Source organism: Ctenopharyngodon idella, chromosome 22 (assembly GCF_019924925.1).
Source record: "Ctenopharyngodon idella isolate HZGC_01 chromosome 22, HZGC01, whole genome shotgun sequence".
NCBI classification, from domain to species: domain Eukaryota; kingdom Metazoa; phylum Chordata; class Actinopteri; order Cypriniformes; family Xenocyprididae; genus Ctenopharyngodon; species Ctenopharyngodon idella.
Window position 1 is genome coordinate 16,829,392 of NC_067241.1, and position 21,629 is coordinate 16,851,020.

General features: G+C 36.1%; 2 protein-coding genes across 2 annotated transcripts; both read left to right on the top strand.

Moving 5' to 3' along the window:
• The first annotated feature begins 2,720 nt into the window (after nucleotides 1-2,720).
• ednrab (endothelin receptor type Ab) lies at nucleotides 2,721-14,083 on the top strand. The gene is made up of 8 exons (XM_051879285.1): nucleotides 2,721-2,936; nucleotides 5,741-6,212; nucleotides 7,679-7,806; nucleotides 9,251-9,449; nucleotides 10,380-10,532; nucleotides 10,715-10,848; nucleotides 11,002-11,110; nucleotides 12,439-14,083. The coding sequence occupies exons 2-8, from the start codon at nucleotides 5,766-5,768 to the stop codon at nucleotides 12,580-12,582; spliced, it is 1,314 nt and encodes a 437-aa protein (XP_051735245.1). The 5' UTR covers nucleotides 2,721-2,936; nucleotides 5,741-5,765; the 3' UTR covers nucleotides 12,583-14,083.
• A 1,414-nt stretch (nucleotides 14,084-15,497) lies between these two features.
• Nucleotides 15,498-21,484, top strand: LOC127504544 (transmembrane protein 184C-like). The gene is made up of 10 exons (XM_051879284.1): nucleotides 15,498-15,794; nucleotides 15,919-16,049; nucleotides 16,145-16,181; nucleotides 16,276-16,481; nucleotides 16,561-16,635; nucleotides 16,717-16,810; nucleotides 16,983-17,095; nucleotides 18,952-19,051; nucleotides 19,241-19,412; nucleotides 20,716-21,484. The coding sequence occupies exons 1-10, from the start codon at nucleotides 15,678-15,680 to the stop codon at nucleotides 20,994-20,996; spliced, it is 1,326 nt and encodes a 441-aa protein (XP_051735244.1). The 5' UTR covers nucleotides 15,498-15,677; the 3' UTR covers nucleotides 20,997-21,484.
• Nucleotides 21,485-21,629: the final 145 nt, after the last annotated feature.

Genomic DNA, 21,629 nt, shown 5'->3' on the forward strand with positions numbered 1-21,629 from the left:
CCCTACACTAATATAGAGCAGTAAATACAATCACCTATTGATATTATATTTTATTTACTAAATAATTAATATCAGTTATTTCATTTATTACAGTTTAATGGATTGTTTGAAGCTAATTGTGGGAGTATTTGAGCGTCTCTGCAGTAGTGAAACACCGCCACCTGCTGTCAGAACACGGACACTCTCCATTAGTACAGACTTGCAGGGTTAGTTCACCCAAATATGAAATTTCTGTCATTAATTACTCACTCTCATGTCGTTCCAAACCCGTAAGACCTTCGTTCATCTTCAGAACACAAATTAAGATATTTTTGATGAAATCCGAGAGGTTTATGACTTGTCCATAAGGTACTAAAGACATCGTTAAAACAGTCATGTGACTGCAGTGGTTGAACCTGTTATGAAGCGATACTTTTTGTGCGCAAAAACAAAACAAAAATAACGACTTTATTCAACAATCTCTTCTCTTCTGTGTCATTCTCGTACGTTGTTTACGTCCAGCGCTTCCGGGTTCTACGTCAGAACGCCGACTCGTTATTGGCCGGCTCCTGCGTCAGTATCACACGCATGCGTCGTGCTGATCACGTGACCAGCGTTGGCCAATACTGAGCCGGTATTCGGACATAAACACGGAAGCCTTTACTGTGTTTACTGCGTTACCTGTGTAAGGATAATAACAGGGAATTAAGAGATTGTTGAATAAAATCATTATTTTTGTTTTGTTTTTGTGCACAAAAAGTATTCTAATATGTTCCTAACATTAAGGTTGAACTACTACAGTCACATGACTGTTTTAACGATGTCTTTAGTACCTTTTGCTGTCTATGGACGAGTCATAAAACTCTCGGATTTCATCAAAAATATCTTAATTTGTGTTCTGAAGAAGGTCTTACAGGTGTGGAACGACATGAGGGTGAGTAATTAATGACAGAAATTTCATTTTTAGGTGAACTAACCCTTTAAACTTATACCCAAATACTTTCAAGAAACACGAACACATACATCCACTAAAAATCACAATAAAACAGAAAAGATCCTGCAGCATTTGAGAGACTTTAGATAGATAGATAGATAGATAGATAGATAGAGCACACACATGTTGTGGTAAGCCACCCAAGCATTCAAATGTCAAAGCCACATTAGACGTAATAAATATCAGTATATACAGTAATATCTCTGGATTTCCGTCTGCAGGAAACTCTCAATATCTCGCAGTGAGTGTGTGGTGACAGAACTTTATGTGGAAAATGTTTATTGGTAAGAGACTTCAGAGCGTTTCATGTCGTGGTGTGTTTGGTCAGAAACGGGTTTGATTCTTCTGTTCCTCTCAGATCAAAGCGGCTTCTGTTCAAACAAGAGATATAATGAATCACTTCTGCTGTTGTGTTTCAGGTCAATACAATGTTAAATGCAATCAGCTGAAGTTAGGAGTGCTTTTTAGACTCTCTTAAGTAGGACTTCTACATACGAGTATATTTATTTATATGTCATTTCATAATTCTGTTGCCTGAATGAACTGACAGACATTTATAGCAAACTAAAATACGCTCAAGTGCGCTTCTTTTTCACATGGGTTATTATTATTAATATTTTTTCCGTTCAGAGACCCTCAGAGCTTCTGCTGGCATCACACTGAGCATCTGTTCTGGTCATGTGACGTGTTGTTCAGCGTAACACACAATTTTCCACTCTGGTGTTTCTTACCAGCAGCAGATGAGTTTAATTGAGATTCAAACACAGACTGATTAAGGAAAAAGCAATTTGTTTGTGACCTGAAACAGTTTATACGTCTTTTGATGTGTGATTGTTTTATTAAAGTCATGGAAGATTGCATTAATAAAGAAGATTCCAGAATATTACAGAGTTTATAGAGTAACTCTTAGATCTAAAGTGTGTGTGTGTGTGTGTGTGTGTGCCGCTGATGCCCCCTGCAGGTCAGAGTTTATGAGGTCAGGCCTGTAATTGCTTTCAGTGGTTTGGCTCTGGGCAGTGAGTGACCTTTGACCTCTCCCTATAGTCCATTCTCTAGTATCACCACAGGTATCGTCATTTGATTTAGAACATTGTTAATAATAATCTAATAACCAGATTTACACACCGGCTGATGTCAGTGAAGCAGTGTTTACTGCACTAGTAATGATGTTATCGGATTATTATCATTTTCCGCACAGGATAGAGCCAGATCAACACATAACATGATATTATTATGTGTCTAAAACTGAATTACGTTGGTAAACACTGAAAAAAATTTGGAATAATTCAGATTTTTTAATGCTTTTGAAAATCGTTTCTTCTGCTCACCAAGACTGCATTTATTTGAAAAATTGTGAAATGTTTTTTTAATGTAAAATATTTGTTTTCTATGTGAATATATTTTAAACTGTAATTTATTCCTGTGATCAAAGCTGAATTTTCAGCATCATTACTCCAGTCTTCAGTGTCACATGATCCTTCAGAAATCATTCTAATATGATGATTTGATGATCAAGAAACATTTCTCATTATTATCTAGCAGAAGGAAATTATATTCCAAACTTAGTAGCGTACATCCAAAATAATGGAGCACCGAACACTTATCAGAGTGTTTATTTTGTTTCCTTCAGAAGCTGATTAAATAAAGTCCTGATGACAACACCTCTCTCTCTGTGTGAGTGTGTGTGTGTATCTGTGGGTGTTTAAAATGAAATTAGATCCAGTGCCAGGAAGGCCACATCCCACAGATAAGAGGGAAAGCGAGAGCGAGAGAGGAGGGTGTTCACAGATAACTCATCTGCTCCTCACTCACACTCTCGTCTGAACGATCCTCTGCATCTGAAGGAATTCCCACCGCTCTTCTGGATTTACTCGCTGAAGATTCGGGACGTTTCAGGTCACAGCAGCTTCAGTCCATGAGGAGAGAGAGAGAGACAGAAGAGTTCATCAGTGTGATTCTGAAGGTCAGTGTGTGTCTGTGCGTCACGGCTCGTTCGCTCTTACACACTCTCTTTAACTGCTCATGTGTTTCTCAGGACACTTCTGAGCCTTTAACTCAACTTAGACTTAAATGGTTCGGCTAATCTGGAGAAAGAGAATCACTAGTTGTCGTACAGTATGAGTCCAGGGCTATAAAATGAAGTTCAGATCATTTGATGAGAAATCTCTGAGCTCAGACTGAGATTGTTTCTGAAACTCTAGAGACGCATGCGTTAAATAAAACTAAACCATAAAACATCTGTGTTACTTGAAATAAAATAAGCCTTAACTGTAATAACATTAACATAAAAATATGTTATTTCAGCTAGTTGCAACAGTTCTCATCTTCTTAAGTTAAAATAAATTTAAATTAATAAATAAAATAAAACTAATAAATAAAAAAAAACTAGGCATAAAAAAAATACTAAAATTAAAGTGAAAACAGAAAAAAATCTAATTCAAAATATTAACAAAACTATAATAGTACTGTATATCAGTGGTTCGTTTTGTTTAAAATAACTAAAAATAACTAAAAAATAAAAACTACATAGGCATATTTAAAAATAACAAAAAATACAACAAAATTACGAAAACTTTAACTAAAATTTAAAGTGAAAACAGAAAAATCAAATCAAATTCAAAATAAACAAAAACTAATAAATATACAAAAATAAAAACTATATAGACATACTTAAAAACAACAAAAACTAATAAAAACGACAAAAAATTACTAAAACTTTAACAAAAATTAAAGTGAAAACAAAAAATGTCAAATTGAAAATATGAACAAATGCTGTAATAGTAAAATGACTAAATATACAAAAACAACAAGTATACAGACATAATTAAAAACAGCAAAAACTAATAAAAATTGACAAAAAATACAACAAAATTACTAAAACTTTAACTAAAATTAAAGTGAAAACAGAAAACAAAAATCAAATTCAAAATATGAACAAAAACTGTAATAAAAAAATGAATATACAAAAATAAAACCTATATAGACATATTTAAAAACAAAATTACTAAAACTAACAAGAATGTATGTAAAAACAGAAAATATAAAATTCAAATTCAAGTAAAACTATCATAGTAAAACAAATATACAAAAATAAAAACTACACTCAAAAACAGCAAAAATGATTAAAAATGACAAAAAAACCCACAAAATTACTAAAACTAACTAAAATTAAAGTGAAAACAGAAAAAAATATCAAATTTAATTTAACATTAACAAAAACTATAATAGTAAAACGAATAAATATACAAAAATAAAAGCTATAGACATACTTAAAAACAAAAATGAAAAAAAAAAATACCACAAAATTACTAAAACTTTAACCAAAATTAAAGTGTAAACAGAAAAGATGAAAATAAAATCTAACTCAGCATAAGAATAACAGTGTCTGAATGGTGCTGAAATATCCCTGCTGTGTGTGAGATCACTGTGATCCGGAGGAACATCTGAGTGTCTGTTTATTCCCTGTTTATAAACAGCGAGAGTTTAAAGAGTGAGGACAGTTTCTGAGGAAAAGCACGTGATCCGGAGCCGCAGTGAATCTGCTGGTTTGAGCTGATGTGAACAGTGTGTCTGTGGCTTCATTCGAGACGCGCGTGAGCAGCTCTTTCCATCGCATTAAAGTCAGAAACAAACAAAATCACTTTGACACAGTAGACGTCTGTGGGGCACGTGACCAAACGCTTTCAAAAGACAAAATGTGTGTTTGCATTATTATTAATGCACTTAAAAAAGATCAAAAATGAGCATTATATAAGTCTAAATCTGACTTTTTACTGTTTTAACTGTTCGATTACACTGTAAAAGATTATTTTTAAGAGTATGTTTTACAAGAAAATGCTATTTCAGTTTTTCTACTTCAAAATTTCACATTTAATTCACTGTTATTTGAGATTTATTTGTGAAATTTACCAGCATTTTCTGAGACTAATAAAAATGACAAAAAACAACAACATTTTACAAAAAATAAAGTGAAAACAGAAAAAAAATCAAATCAAATTCAAAATATTAACAAAATTATAATAGTACTGCATAGCAATGGTTCGTTTTGTAAAATAACTAAAAAATAAACATTATATAGACATTTAAAAACAGAAAAAACTACTAAAAATGACAAAAATACAACAAAATTACTAAAACTGACCAAAATTAAAGTGAAAACAGAAAACAAAAATCAAATCAAATTCAAAATATGAAAAACTGTAATAGTAAAATGAGTAAATATACAAAAATAAAACTATATATAGACATACTTAAAAACAAAATGACTAAAACTTTAACAAAATTTAAGTAAAAACAGAAAATATAAAATTCAAATTCAAATATAAACAAAAATAAAAACTATGGACATACTTAAAAACAGCAAAATCTAATAAAAATTACAAAAAATACGACAAAATTACTAAAACTTTAACTAAAATTAAAGTGAAAACAAAAAATATCAAATTTAAAATATGAACTAAAACTATAATAGTAAAACAAATAAATATACAAAAATAAAAACTAAATCTGACAATTCTGAGTGAAAACTGTTCATACACCAATCTGTTTGTTGTATTCTTTCACATGTTTAGTGGTTTTATATGTCAGAGTAAGTGTTTTTATCACAATATTCCCATGATAACGTGTATCTGGAGGTGAAACAGAGCAGGTATTGATCCTGCTTTAATATCTTGACGGCCGCTGTAATGCCTGAAGTGTGATTTGTGAGTGAACGCGTCACAGACGAGTCATTGTATTGAACAGTTTGTCTTTGTTTCTGTCCCGTAGAGACACTACGAGTCTTTGATCTACGATGCGACCCCCCAGAATCCATCGGGTCACGCTGCTAATGACGGCCGTATCCTGCCTGCTGATTGGGCGTGGAAGCTGTCAATCAAACTCATCCGATAGCTTCCAGCTCTCTGATGACCCAGCGGCCGCCCGTGTCACTCCGGGGTCAAACCGCGTGACCCCTGACCCCAGAGCGGTCCGTCTTCCGGGAAACGGGTCGGTGCGAGCGCGTCCGCTGCCGCTGCCCCCGGCGTGTCTGAGGAGGACGTACATCGAGGGTTTGTTCAAGTACGTCAACACGGTCCTGTCCTGCCTGATCTTCGGGGTGGGGATGGTGGGGAACGCCACGCTGCTGAGGATCATCTACAACAACAAGACCATGAGGAACGGCCCGAACGCTCTGATCGCCAGCCTGGCGCTCGGTGACCTCATCTACATCGCCATCGACATCCCCATCAACGTCTACAAGGTGAACGACTCAGTACTGCAGTTTGGGTTTAATATTATTAGATTTTGAGGTTACAGTGTTATTTTAGTGTTATTTACATGTTATTTTAGGAAATTTTAGTCAAGTTGTTTTTGTTATATTATTATATATTTATGTTTAAGTTTAGTAATTTACTTCAACTACTATTATTATATTTTTTCTAATTTTCTAATTTTTTAAGTTATATATGTAATATTAGTATATATAATATTATTTACACATAAAATCTAAAAATAATGTATGCAATATAAAATATTCTTACAAAACAAAATATTTTAAGAAATAATATTATATTTGTCTAATATTTTAAAAACACAGTTCACTTATTTTAATATCATAATATCACTAATAAATATATTTAATACGATAATTATTATATAAACATTGTATAATAAACGATATATATATATATATAAAATTTATTTAAACATTATAAATAAATTATTATATAAATACATTCATTATAGAATTATAAACATTGATAACCTATATTAAATAATATAAATATATATATATATATTTTTTTTTATATATATATATAAATGTATAAAACATTATAAATTATATATATTATTATATAAATACATTAATTATAAATTATACATATTAATAGCCTATATTAAATAATATTAATGTATATATATAATATTATTTTTAAAATATTTTATATAAATTAAAACATTATAAATATAAGTAAACATCATATATAGTATTTATTACATTTAAGATTTTATATATATATATATATATATATATATATAATTTTAACAATATTTTATATAAATGTGCAAAACATATTTTTTTATTTAGAATATTTTAGCATATATATATATATATATTTGTACAGTATTATATATAAATAAAATAAAAAATATTTTATACAGTATTTGATAAAAATATAAACAATTTTTATTTATATTTTAGCATATATACAGATTAGATTAGATATATTATATAAATATATTCATTATAAAATTATAATATTAATATATAAAATAATATAAATGTATATGTATATAATATTATTTTAAAAATATTTAAATGTATAAAACAATATAAGTAAAATTATATATAATAATATTTTTATTTATAACATTTAAGAATATTTTATATATATAATATTTAATATAAATGTATAAAACATAAATATAAGTATACATTGTATATAATAGTATTTTTATTTTGTAATATTTTAGCATATATATGTTTGTTTGGTATGTTTTTAATAATTCTAGTTGTAGTTAGTGTAGTTGATGTAGGTGAACGTGTGCAGCAGTAGGTCAGACAGTCTTATTTTGGGACAGTTATCAGAGTAACACTCATCACACGTTCAGTCTCACACACACACACACACGCCCGTCACGAAGATAAAAGCGCTTCATTCGTTGGTCTTTAAATACACAGCACAGGTCATCAGAGATGCTTTAACAGCGTTTGATCTGTTTCAGCTGCTGGCGATGCGGTGGCCCTTCGACGACAGTGTGTTCGGTCTGTTCCTGTGTAAACTTGTGCCGTTTCTGCAGAAAGCCTCAGTCGGGATCACAGTCCTCAATCTGTGTGCGCTCAGTGTGGACAGGTAACACACACACACACACACACTCTACACAACACTAATGCAATTACAATAGAAGTGTATGGGGCAGGTGTGTTTGCATTTTTTAAGGCATTTGACCCTCTGGTGCTCTTGGGGCATGTTTGACCGAAAAATATTATGTTTTGTTTTTTTATTATTTTTTTACTTCATCGGATTGGTACGAAACTAAAGCAATGCGAACATACACAAAAAATAGCATGGACAAGATTCGAAAAAGTTCAAAAAAATAGTCACACTTGTATTGTTCGTGGTCAAAAATGAGCACATTGGAAATAAATGGGAGATGACTCTCATCTAGTGGAAGCGTTTGGTACTGCGCCCAAACAAATTCTCACTGAAAGCTCATATTTTGAGATATCAAGGTCAAATTTGGAACACAACTTGTTTACATTAGGCTTGTTCGAGATGCATCGGCGCTGCGCAGACCGATCGGCGTATGACATCAAAGTGCCACGAGAGCGATTAAATAGCATAAGGAGTCGTTTGCTCTCCAATCGCTCTTGCGGTGTTTTGATGTCATACGCCGATCGATCTGATAAAACAAGCCTATTTATACACATGCTAATTCGTCAAACCGGAAACAAGCTTGTGTGAAAAGTTTTTCATCTCGATTCTTCATGGCGTGACCTCTTGGCTGATTTAAAACAAAGACTATAGAATAACACAAGACGCGTCACTCGTATTGTTTTGAATGGAAGAAACTGCAACACGCAATATGGCGAAATAAGTCCCGCCTTCAAAATAAGAGCCAATCGCTGATTGGTAAAGTCATTACGTCACTGCAGTGGCCGTTAGAAGCTCCGGTTCCTATAGAAACAGTCAGACTAGCTTGATCCAGCCTGAAAAATACCGGGGTTTTTTTTGTCATGATTCAAGCGTTTAGAAACACAGTTTATGAGACGGTTGTTGTCAGATTTCATTGGTAATTTCAAATTTGAAATTTAATCAAAAGCTTGGCCAACAACTTCGGCGAATTTGATGTTTCCCCATTCAAAGAGATATAGGAGCTGCACTCACATGCCCGAGATGGCCGCCGAGTGAAATGACTTGTCTTAAAATGGACACTGATTAAAAAGAATGATATTTTTGCAGTTAAGTATTTTTACATTTTGAAAGTATTACTATATGTTTTATGTTGAATTCGCGTTTATAAAAAAACGACAGTTGCAGCATCCCGTTCAAAGTGTGTGTGACCGCGCGCGGCTTTATTCGGTTAATGTGTTTCCATCGTAGGCTAGTTTATGCGCATATCTTCTCATTGGTTAAAATGATCTGCCTTAATTGAGCGCATTTTTTTTATTTTTTATTAACATTTATGCTCATCTTGGACTTTCCATCCAGTGTTTTTTTTATGTGATATCCCAAAATGCGCGTAAAAATATGTGGATGGAAACAGCTTACACCGTTTTTACCTCGTGTGTTGCAGGTATCGTGCCGTAGCGTCATGGAATCGCGTTCAGGGCGTCGGGATTCCCGCGTCCACGGCTGTGGAGATCGTGTGTATCTGGATGTTGGCTGTAGTTTTGGCGGTTCCAGAGGCCATCGGCTTCAAAATGGTCAGTTTTGACTACAACAACGTCACCATCCGCACCTGCATGCTGAAGCCGGAGACGCCATTCATGACGGTAAAAACACAACAACCTGTGGACGTTATTTCTGTTCCTTCACAGCTGAGATCTGAGTCACATTATTCATTATAACTTCATAAATATTAAAGCTTTAATATTAATAAAGTCAGTTCTGAGGTGTGACATTTTTCATTGAAAGTAATATTTAAGTTTTCTGAATTTTTGAAAGCCGTCAGACAATTTGCATTTCAAACAGGAAGTAGTTAAAAAGCTCTTTTTGAATATTTTTAAAGACACATGACCTTATAAGAAAATAATAAGAAAATCATTTTAAATAATAAAAAAAATATATATCATAATATTATACACATAAAATATACTATACTATAAACATAAACATAACATAAACATTCTAAATCCATAAACGTGTATATATATACACTTATATAAATATAAGTACACCCTATATATATTTTATATAGATAAAATATTTTTTAAATATTAATAAATACAATATAAATACAAATATTTATTAAATATATTTGTCTAGTATTTTTAAAATATTGTTTACTTATATATTATACGTTGTTGTTGTTATTATTAAATATATAAACGATATAATATATAAATACATTATTTAAATATAAGTATACATTTAATATATTTTAATACATCATTTATTACATAATATAAATATATATAATTATTTTAAATATGGTTTATTATATAATGATAAATTATTATATAAATAAATTTAATATAAACAAGATAATATATAAATATATTTATTATTTAAATATAAGTACACATAAATATTGTATTTTTAATATATATTTTATTATACAATATCTATATCTATTTTTAATTTGTTGCATTTTTTTACTGTCTAATTACAACAATTAAATGCATAATCAATGTTGTAATTTATATTTCACTTGTTTATTAAGTGTGTAATTGTTCTGTGTGTGTGTGTGTGTGTGTGTGTAGTTCTACAGGGATGTGAAGGTCTGGTGGCTCTTTGGCTTTTATTTCTGTGTGCCACTGGTCTGTACGGCCGTCTTCTACACGCTGATGACCTGCGAGATGCTGAGCAACAGGAAGGGCAGTCTGAAGTTTTCACTGAGCGAACACCTCAAACAGGTGAAGAACCGGCGCTGAACACTGAAATCAACCAGCCGAGACCATCAGAACCTTAAAGAGGACCCATTATGCCCTTTTACAAAGACTTGATGTTGTTTTTGGCCTCTACTAGAACAGGATTTCATGCTTGAATGTTGATTATTTCCCTCATATTCTCCATTGTTGTTGTGTTTTTTCACCAGAGGCGTGAAGTGGCTAAAGCTGTTTTCTCTCTGGTGCTGATCTTCGCTCTCTGCTGGTTTCCGCTGCATCTGAGTCGCATCCTGAAGAAGATGGTTTATTTTCAGAACGACGTCGGCCGCTGCGACCTGCTGAAGTAAAACAAACACACATTATTTCAATAAAAACCTTTTAAGTATTTTTAAAGAGACATGATCTACTGAGGAACACCATATTCAGTCAAAATATAAAATAATTTTAACATTTTATGAAGTTTATTGATTTTCAGCTGTTTGTTTTTGTGTCTCAGTTTCTTGTTAGTGTTTGATTACCTGAGTATAAATCTGGCCACCATCAACTCCTGCATCAATCCCATAATCCTCTACTTCGTCAGCAAGAAGTTCAAGAACTGCTTCAAGGTAAAAACCGCTTCTGTCCTGCATTTGTGATCTGCTATGAAATCTGCTGATTTTTCCCCAAATTCCATTTCATTTTTTCCAAAATACAGATTTTTTTTTCTGGATTTAATTTTAAATGTTTTCCTTTGTAATTGGTCTGGTTTTAATGGCTAAATTAAATGTTAGTAATCAAAATTCATGTCTAATTGATGGAAAAAGTGAAACTTATACAGTTTAACAACAATTTATTAAAAAACTATTTATTTTAGGGTAAAAATGAAGCAGTGTTATTTTAGTATCACTGAGATACTATTGTAGTTTTTAATTAATATTTTGAATTTATTTTTATATTTTCTGTTTGCATTTGAATTTTCATTAAGGTTTAGTAATTCACTCGTGTGTTTTTGCCATTTTTAATAGTTTTCGTTTTTTTTAAAAAATAATGTCTATATAATTTATTAATATTTTTCTGTTTTAGTTTTAATTATTTTACTACGCCGTCAAACTAAGGAGAAATGCTGCTAATTTTTAATATATATATATATATTTCAAGTATTTTAGTTTCACAAAACTTTTTTTTTCATGTTTTAGTTTAACTATAATAACCCTGCTTTGAAATCTGTTTAATCTTTCCCAAATTCATAAATTTAATATTTTAAATTTAATATTTTTTTTATTCCGTTTTAATGGTTTAGTAAAATTTTGATAATCAAAATCAATTGAATTCATAAAACTTCACATTAATTTAATGATTTATTATTATTATTATTATTATTTTACAACAGAGCCTTATGAAATGGTTTATCTGCATGCTGGAAATTAGGCCTGTCACTAAGGATTATTTTAGTAATTGGGCAATCGGTCGATTATTTTGTCGATTAATCGAGTAATCAGATTTTTGTGTGGTGATAAAAATAGACCTAAGTGAACTATAACTTTTAAAATGACTTAATACATATATATTAACAATGAAGGAATAATAATTAGTTTAAATAAAAAATCAACAGCACGTAATTATATGATTTATTTGAAAAAGTTTTAAAATACATAATGTTATGTAATATAAATAATATAAACATAATGAACTTGTGTATTATAACAAATGCCAGCAGAGGGCGCCAACGGCCAATTCTCAAATGTGCTACTTCCTGTATTTTGTTGGTTAATCGACACAGGTAAATTACAATTGATGTTTTTTTTAAAAATCAAGCGCTCAAATTAAATCGAGGAATCGTGACAGCCCTAGAGGAAATCATAGAGCCCTATTTGTGTACGTCTGTAATGGAGTCTGATAATACAGTGCAGTGATATTTGAGTGATATCTAATCTCTTCTCTTTCTCTCTCTCAGTCGTGTTTGTGTTGCTGTTGTTATCCGGGCGGCTCGTTGTTAAGCAGTGTCGTGCCCCTGAACGGGACCAGTTTCCAGTACAAGAACCCTGATCAGAACGGCTTATCAGACCGGACCGCACTGCGCAAGGACAGCTACAACTGACCTCACACACACACACACACCCGCTGAACGAGATCACGGTGTACTGTGGGTAGACAGACACATTATTTCAAGTAACCCTAACTAAAGCCATCCAGTGTGAGGATAAACTATGAACATATATATTTATATAAGTGTGCCTACTATTATGACAAAGAAAGTGCATATTTTTAGATTTTGTACACTGTAAAAAAAATATTTTCGTTGTTTTCTTTTGTCAATCAATTTAGATTCACTAATGTTGTTCAGATAACATGATATTTTGATGGTATTTGATGATTTGTAGATTCCATTTAATAGATTACACTTTCAATAAAACATTTGTAATTGTTTTGTAAAAGGTGTTTGGGCTGAGTTTCCGTTGCGTTTACACTGTTCTGACCAGCAGGGGTCACCAGCATGTGGCGTTTCGAGAGCTTCGAAACTGAATGAATTTGCAAAGCAATTGTTTCAATTGATTCTGAGTTTCAAAAAGCTTTTTCTCCCATCAAAATCCACTCGCATTTAATAAAGCAAACAACATATCGTAATATACTGTATATAATAAGCGAAAGGAGCGTGAGGGAGTTCCTTTCACTTCTCCCACTAGCTCTGCTGTCCTTACGCCAGAAGCGGAAGCCCGCTCTGTGGCTTCTTCTGTGGAAAAAGAGGACTCATTGCTCGCTTATGATTCTGACAATATAGAAAGCGTGTTGTCAGACTCCCCTGATCTCAAGTGGCGCACTAGCAACTGACGCTAGAGACTGCAGTGTCCCTTGTTAGTGCGCCCGCCTCCCATGCCAGAGACCCGGGTTTGAATCCCGCTTGGAGCAGGCTGAGTAGGACTGGAGGGGTTAAACTGGTGCCATGACCTGGATGGGAATGAGGTTTAGGGGGGTGAGTGTAAGAGCTGTGAATGTAAACCTCAATCTCCTGGCCTTGAGGCACACTGGCGACTGACGCTAGAGACTGGCGTTTTTTTTAGCGTCCTTAATAGCGCGCCCACCTCCCATGCCTGAGATGCGGTTTGAGTCTTGCTCGGAAAGAGGCGAGTAGGACCGGAGGGGTTGCATTGGTGCCATGACCCAGATGGGAGTGAGGTTTAGGGGGGTGAGTGTAACGGAGGCCAGCTAGTGAGAGCTGTGCAGGTAAACCTCACTCCCCTGATGCCTGAGATGCTGGTTCAAGTCCCACTCGGAGCGGGGCGAGTAGGACCGGAGGCATTATTTACATGCGTTACATTCATACGAGTGACAAGTAGATTGCAGTCGACAGCGCCGACTAGTGGTTTAACATAGTCGACTACTCGATTACAATCCCCAAGTGAAGCTATTTATTAGAAACAGTAGAACTGAGTAAAATTAAATCTGCATCTACATTGCAATTTAAATGTACACTACATTTCCATAAGGGTTAATGCTGGCTAATCTATTTTGTTTTGGATCAGACAGTAGTTATTAAAATGTCATTAAAATGAAATGTACTTTTTGTTTCAGATGTTGTAAATAAATATTTGTTTATCAAAGTCGTAGTGTGTGGTCTGTTGGTTGTAAAATTGTCAGCTTCGGAGACAGGATTATGGTTTATTTCCCACAGAACTTTCCATTTTAGTGGGAAAATGGAAAACTTTTTTTCCCCTGGGAAATTGTTTCTGTCAGAATTAAGAGGGTCGTTAAACAGCTGACATGAGATCGGTTTTAATTAATCAGAATGAACCTAAGCCACAGTTTTGTGTTTTCTGTTGGAAAAGCACAGTAAACTTTTGTTAAATACGTAGTTTAATAAATAATTCATTTGGATAGTTGTTTTTTCACTCATTATATTTTTTAAGATATAATTAATTAACTTAATCTAATGCATATTGTGCAAATCAAGCTGTTGTGTTACTAAAATAGAACATAAGATGACATCTAATGCTGCGTTCATAACGGATAATCGTTAAAGTCCCCCTGTAGTCAATAATTGTATCCCTTAAAACTCATTTTTGATCACATATTTAAACATTGTTTGAAAAAATGTCTTCATGCCTTTAAATAGCTTAAATGTAACCCTACACCCTTGCCTCATTTAATATACGCGGATCAATGAATATGCAAATTAGCCCCGCCTCCACTCGCTCACGCCAGCTCAGAGATCCACTCGGTCAACTTACTGAGGTAAACGCTGCACAATGGTATCGCTCTTTACAACGTCGGACACATAACGATAATTAATATGATTAGCCTTTTGCTTTACTATGTTATCAAACAGCTAATAATGTGTTACACAAACCATATTCCATTCGCCATGTCAGATTCAGCTGTCTTCTAAAAATCAGCATCATTAAAATGCTTTAAACAACTCAGAATGTCGGTGGAGAAAGGAATATAGTTCATCATAACATAATTTTTCATATCAACAGAAAAATATACCGGGATAACCTGGCTTCCCTGCTAGTTCGCTCAGCTGTTAATGATATGCTAAAACCCGCCAGCATATTGATGTGATTGGTTGTTTGTGAAGTCACATGCACCAGCAATTTCAAACCGTGGGTCTTTTTTTCACTGCAGTTTTGAGAATATACTCAGCAATGGTGTTGATGTGAATTTGCACATGGTTTGTCTTAAAGCATATTAAAAACACCACATAGACATCATATAAACAACATTAAAAACCACAGGGGGTCTTTAACGAATCCTACTACAGCAAAAGCTTAGCTTATGAATGTTAATTACATGATGTCCGATCAGTAGAGCTAACTGATTGGCTAAAAGACATTAAAAGCTTTTAGTAACTGAGCGCCATTTTGTCAAGTTAAAAAATCCAGCGGAAGCTCTGGCTTATGAATATTAATTAGATCACGCCCAGTATTCATTTGCTGTAAAACAAGATTTGGTAAATCCGGGCGCGGCCAATCACGAAGAACTGGCTTATGAATATTTAATTAGTCTACGTAGGCTACTCAAGGTTACCAAGCAACGTCAGCCTCCCCTGATTATAATTCATGAGCTAAGCCTTCTCAATACTAGGATTCATAATTTAGTAATCACGCCCTGACGAGCATCCTCCGCTCGAGCTCGACGGCGTGATCGGCACTGGTGTCGGACATGATTTAAAGAGCGGATCTGTGTCGGGTGAAGATGCCGGGGTGCTGCGGGCGCTGGCGGCGCTGGATTCGGCCGCTGGTCGCGCTGCTGTTCGCGCTGGTGCTCGCGGTGGCGCTGCCGCTGTGCGTGTGGGAGCTGCGGAGAGCCGAGGTGAGGCATTAAAACAGAGCTAATTAAAACATCATTAGATGATACAGTGTTCAGTGCTGCTCTATCTATCTATCTATCTATCTTGTTAATTATGTGTGTGTGTGTGTGTGTGTGTGTGTTGTAGGTGGGCACACACACTAAAGCATGGTTCATCGCAGGTGTGTTTGTGTGTATGACGATCCCCATTTCACTGTGGGGTATTTTACAACATCTGGTTCACTACACACAACCTGAGCTACAAAAACCCATCATCAGGTATCTGACACACACACACACACACACACACACACTCACATGTCCTATAAATGAGAATCAGCAGATGAACTCATGAATGCCTGTTGTTCTTCTAGGATTCTCTGGATGGTTCCCATATACAGCTTAGACAGCGTGAGTAACAAATCCATCCAGTCTCCGAATTACAGGAGGAATCCTGAGAAATGTCAGAACAATGTCCTGAAGATGCTTTTTGTGTGTCTTGCAGTGGATCGCTCTAAAATACCCCAAGATCGCGATCTACGTGGACACGTGTCGAGAATGCTACGAGGCGTACGTCATCTACAACTTCCTGATGTTCCTGCTGAACTTCCTGGAGAATCAGTATCCCAGTCTGGTGCTGGTGCTGGAGGTGCAGGAGGAGAGACCGCTGCTGCCACCCTTCTGCTGCTGCCCGCCGTGGGCCATGGGCGAGTGAGTGCACACACACACACACACACACACACACAGATGAAATGAAATTAAATAAGATGAACTTCTCTCTGTTCATCAGGGTTCTGTTGTTCAGATGTAAGCTTGGAGTTCTGCAGTACACAGCAGTGAGACCTGTGACCACCATCATCGCACTGTACGACACACACACACACACACTCAATATAAGATGAGTAAATGTCATGAACACTATCTGAAGTCTCTGTCTGTGCTGTAGTGTGTGTCAGCTCTGTGGAGTTTATGATGAAGGGAATTTCAGCTTCAGAAACGCGTGGACGTACCTCGTTATCGTCAACAACGCCTCACAGCTGGTAACGACACCTTCCATTATTTGTTTATGAGAATAATTATGTATTATTACAGTCACAGACTGCAGCACCTCCTGACGCCTGTGAATCACTGATATTCAAACATGCTAATAGTTTAATATAGTATAATAGTCCAGTGTGTTTTGATTTGATGTTGATGATGTCTTGTGTTGAGTTCGCGATGTACTGCCTGCTGCTGTTCTACCGGACGCTGAGAGAAGAGCTGAAGCCTCTGAGGCCCGTCGGGAAGCTGCTGTGCGTCAAACTCGTCGTCTTCGTTTCCTTTTGGTACGTTCATGTTCACACCAACATCAACATTCAAACACGCAGACGAATACAGCAGAATGAGCTGCAGTGAGAGCCTGACGCTGGTGTTTGACGGCTGTTTAGTGACGGTGCAGGAACGTTTGAATAATATCACGAGGAAAACTAAAGTAAAATACTTCTACATGATCACAATAGAAAGCTGCTGCTTCATACTAACGTCTGTCTCAGGTGCTAGTGTGTTCTGCAAAGCAGGTTTCTAGGGTGTTGCTAGGTTCAAAGAAGATAATGGGTATTAGATGGTTGCTAGGTGTTATAGATCGTTGCTAGGGCATTGCTATATGATTCTAGGGTGTTGCTAGGCAGATGGTAGGATTCTCTGGGTGGTTGCTAGGGTGTTGCTAGGCACTTGCTAGGATTTTGTCAGTGGTTGCAAGGCAGTTGATCAGTGTGATAGATGGTTGCTATGGCATTCCTATGTGGTACTAGGCAGTTGCTAGGGTGTTTCTAGGCAGTTAGTAGAGTTTTCTAGGTGGTTGCTATGGTGTTACAAGGCAGTTAGTTCCAAGGCAGTTGATATGTGTTATAGATGGTTGCTATGGCATTCCTATGTGGTAGTAGGCAGTTGCTAGGGTGTTTCTAGACAGTTTGTAGGGTTTTCTAGGTGGTTGCTATGGTGTTGCAAGGCAGTTAGTTCCAAGGCAGTTGATATGTGTTATAAAAGGTTGCTATGACATTGCTGTGTGACACTAGGCAGTTGCTAGGGTGTTTCTAAGCAGTTTGTAGAGTTTTCTAGGTGGTTGCTATGGTGTTACAAGGCAGTTAGTTCCAAGGCAGTTGATATGTGTTATAGATGGTTGCTATGGCATTCCTATGTGGTAGTAGGCAGTTGCTAGGGTGTTTCTAAGCAGTTTGTAGAGTTTTCTAGGTGGTTGCTATGGTGTTGCAAGGCAGTTAGTTCCAAGGCAGTTGATATGTGTTAAAGATGGTTGCTATGGCATTCCTATGTGGTAGTAGGCAGTTGCTAGGGTGTTTCTAAGCAGTTTGTAGGGTTTTCTAGGTGGTTGCTATGGTGTTGCAAGGCAGTTAGTTCCAAGGCAGTTGATATGTGTTATAGATGGTTGCTATGGAATTCCTATGTGACACTAGGCAGTTGCTAGGGTGTTTCTAGGCAGTTTGTAGGGTTTTCTAGGTGGTTGCTATGGTGTTACAAGGCAGTTGGTTGCAAGGCAGTTGATATGTGATATGTGTTATAGATGGTTGCTATGGTATTGCTATGTGGTACCAGGCAGTTGCTAGGGTGTTTCTGGGCAGTTTGTTGAGTTTTCTAGGGTGGTTGCTAGGCAGTTGCTAGGATGTTCTCAGTGGTTGGAAAGCAGTTGATAGGTGTTATAAATGGTTGCTATAGTGTTTATGTATTTGCTGGGTAGTTCTTAGGCAGTTTGTAGGGTTTTCTAGGTGGTTTCTAGGGTGTTGCTAGGCAGTTTGTATGAGTTTTTAGGTGGCTAGGCAGTTGCTAGGATGTGGTTGACAGTTGATAGGTGTAATAGACGGTTGCTAGGGCATTGCTATGTGCTCTCTATGCAGTCGCTAGAGTGTTTCTAGGCAGTTTGTGGTTTTCTGGGAGGTTGCTAGATAGTTGCTAGGTGTTATAGATGGTTGCTTGGTACTTGCTATGGTGTCAGTACATTGCAGTAGAGCCCAATCACATGTTGCAATGATGTTCTAGTGCTGGGATTCGGCTGGTTCATATTCCCATACGGTTGCTAGGCCGTGCTGGATGGTTGCTATGGTTGGCTAAGCAGTTAGGGTGATACTTACAGACTGGTTGTCTGAAAACTCCATGTCTCAGTTGTGTCACATGTAGTCTGGTGTTGCAGGCAGGCTGTGCTGATCGCTCTGCTGGTGAAGGTCGGAGTCATTTCAGACAAACACACTTGGGAGTGGGACAGTGTGGAAGCCGTAGCCACTGGACTACAGGTGAACACACACACACACACACATACACTCAAACACATGGTTATTTTCATATCATAGACGCCTACTATTTGAAAGTACAATATTTGAACACAATATTTGAAAGCCTTAAGGAAAAGTTTTGTTAGTTTCTGAAGTGAATGAGAATTTAGTCTTTTCATGAAGTGTTGCGTTGTGTCTGTTTGCGTGTAGGACTTCATTATCTGTATCGAGATGTTTCTGGCAGCGATCGCTCATCATTACAGTTTCAGCAGTCGTCCGTACGTGCGTGAGGATGACGAGGGCTCGTGTTTCGACTCGCTGCTCGCCATGCTGGATGTCTCAGACATACGCGCGGACATCTCAGAGCAAGTGCGCAACGTCGGTGAGAACGCACCCCGGACACACATAATGCTAATTATATTTACTATTTTATATGATTATTACAATATTAGCTTAATTATTACATTTATTATAAATTATTAAATAAACATTTATTTTAATTGTCCCTTTGAAAACATTTAAGAAGGTTTTATTAGATTTATTGTCCTTTTGTGGACATTTTTCAGCAATTTTGTCCTGAAAATTTAGCGGCACTAGCTAATAAATGTCACATGGGCGTTTTTATTTTCAGTATATGTGCTACGGTGTTGCAAGGCAGATGCCAGGATTGTTTCAGTGGTGCAAAGAAGTTATAGGCGTTATACAGATGATGCTTGCTAGAGCATTGGTAGGGTGTTGCTAGGCATGATTTTTTGGGTGGTTGCTAGGGTATTGCTAGGTGGTTGCTAGAATGTTATTAGTGGTTGCAAGGCAGTTGTTAGGTAATATATATCGTAGATGGTTGCTAGGGTGTTGCTAAGCAGTTTGTAGGAGTTTTTGTGTGGTTGCTAAGCAATTGCTAGTGGTTGCAAGGCAGTTAATAGGTGTTTTATTGTAGATGGTTGCTAGGGTGTTGTAAGGCAGTTTGTAGATTTTTTGGGTGGTTGCTAGGGTGATGCTAGGCAGTTTCTAGGATGTTTTTAGTGGTTGCAAGGCAGTTGATAGGTGTTATATAATAGATGGTTGCTAGGGTGTTGCTAGGCAGTTTGCAGGATTTTATGGGTGGTTGCTAGATTGTTGCTAGGATGTTACTAGTGGTTGCAAGACAGTTGATGGGTGTTATATAACAGACGTTTGCTAGGGCATTACTATATGGTTGCTAGGGTGTTGCTAGGCAGTTTGTAGGATTTTTTGGGTGGTTGCAATGCAGATAGGTGTTATATAGTAGCTGGTTGCTAAGGTGTTGCTAAGCAGTTTGCAGGATTTTTTGGGTGCTTGCTAGACTGTTGCTAGACAGTTGCTAGGATGTTCTTAGTGGTTACAAGGAAGTTGATAGGTGTTATATACTAGATGGTTGCTAGACAGTTGCTTGGGTGTTGTTAGGCAGTTTGTAGGATTTTCTGGGTGGTTGCTTAGGTGTTACTATGTGATTTCTAGGATGCTCTCAATGGTTGCAAGCCAGTTGATAGGTATTTTAGATGGTTGTTAGGGTGTCGTTGGTTGCTAGGGTGTTGCTAGGCAATTTGTAGGGCTTTCTTTGTGGTAGCTAGGTGTTATAGATGGTTGCTAGTGTGTTTGTATGGTATTTTGGCGATCATGCCTAATTGGCCATTGAACCGAATGTGCCGTTTGTGTGTGTTCTGCAGGACGTACTGTGTTAGGTCGTCCCCGTAAGCTGTTCTTCGGCTCTGAAGTGGATGTTGTTCAGGGCGAACACACCGGTCTGCTCGCCGGGACATCCCATGAGCGGCTCGCCAGCGACCGTCACTCAGTACCCGCCTCCCCGCAGGGGCGGTACCAGGGGCTGGGCTACACAGACACACCCCACTCTATCTCTGCCCCCGCCGGCTTCACGTCCTCCTCCTGGGAGAGTGACAGCGACTCTGGGCCTGCGATAGCCAATCAGAGCACAGGAACAGAGTCCTAGCAAAGGGTGGGGTGAGCTATGGGAAAACAAAGACAGTGCTTCAACTTGGCAAGGTAACATAGTTTAAGTTTTTCATCTAATATTTTATTTTATCTTTATTTTAATTAACAAAAATGTTTTAATACTTTTAGTTAAGGATAATAATCCCGACTGGAACCCTGTATTAATTATTATTATATATCCATAGAAGTGTCAGAAACCATAAATCTCAAACTTGGTGAGAAACTTAGAAATTCCACCAACCTTCCAACACTAGGTGGCACTATAATATTTGTTGTTTTCAAAATCTTGCACCAAAAATGTGTGAAAAGTCTAATGTCTAAAATATATGAGATCTGTTTTGAATGTGCAGGTATTGTAAATTGTGAGCTGTTTAAATCGTTTAAGACGTGCTGGTCTGATTCCTGTGAAAATAATATGTTGCAAATGTGGCATTAACTAATGTTTTATCAATATATGTACAAAATAAAATCTCTATTTACTAATTATTTTATGTTGTGGCTCATTATGATCATCTCATAATGGAAATCAACTGGCTACGTTCACAATATCCAAACGATGATTAATATATTCTTTCTACGTTAAGCTGCCTATATTGTTCTTTTACATTACAAATACATAATACACACACAC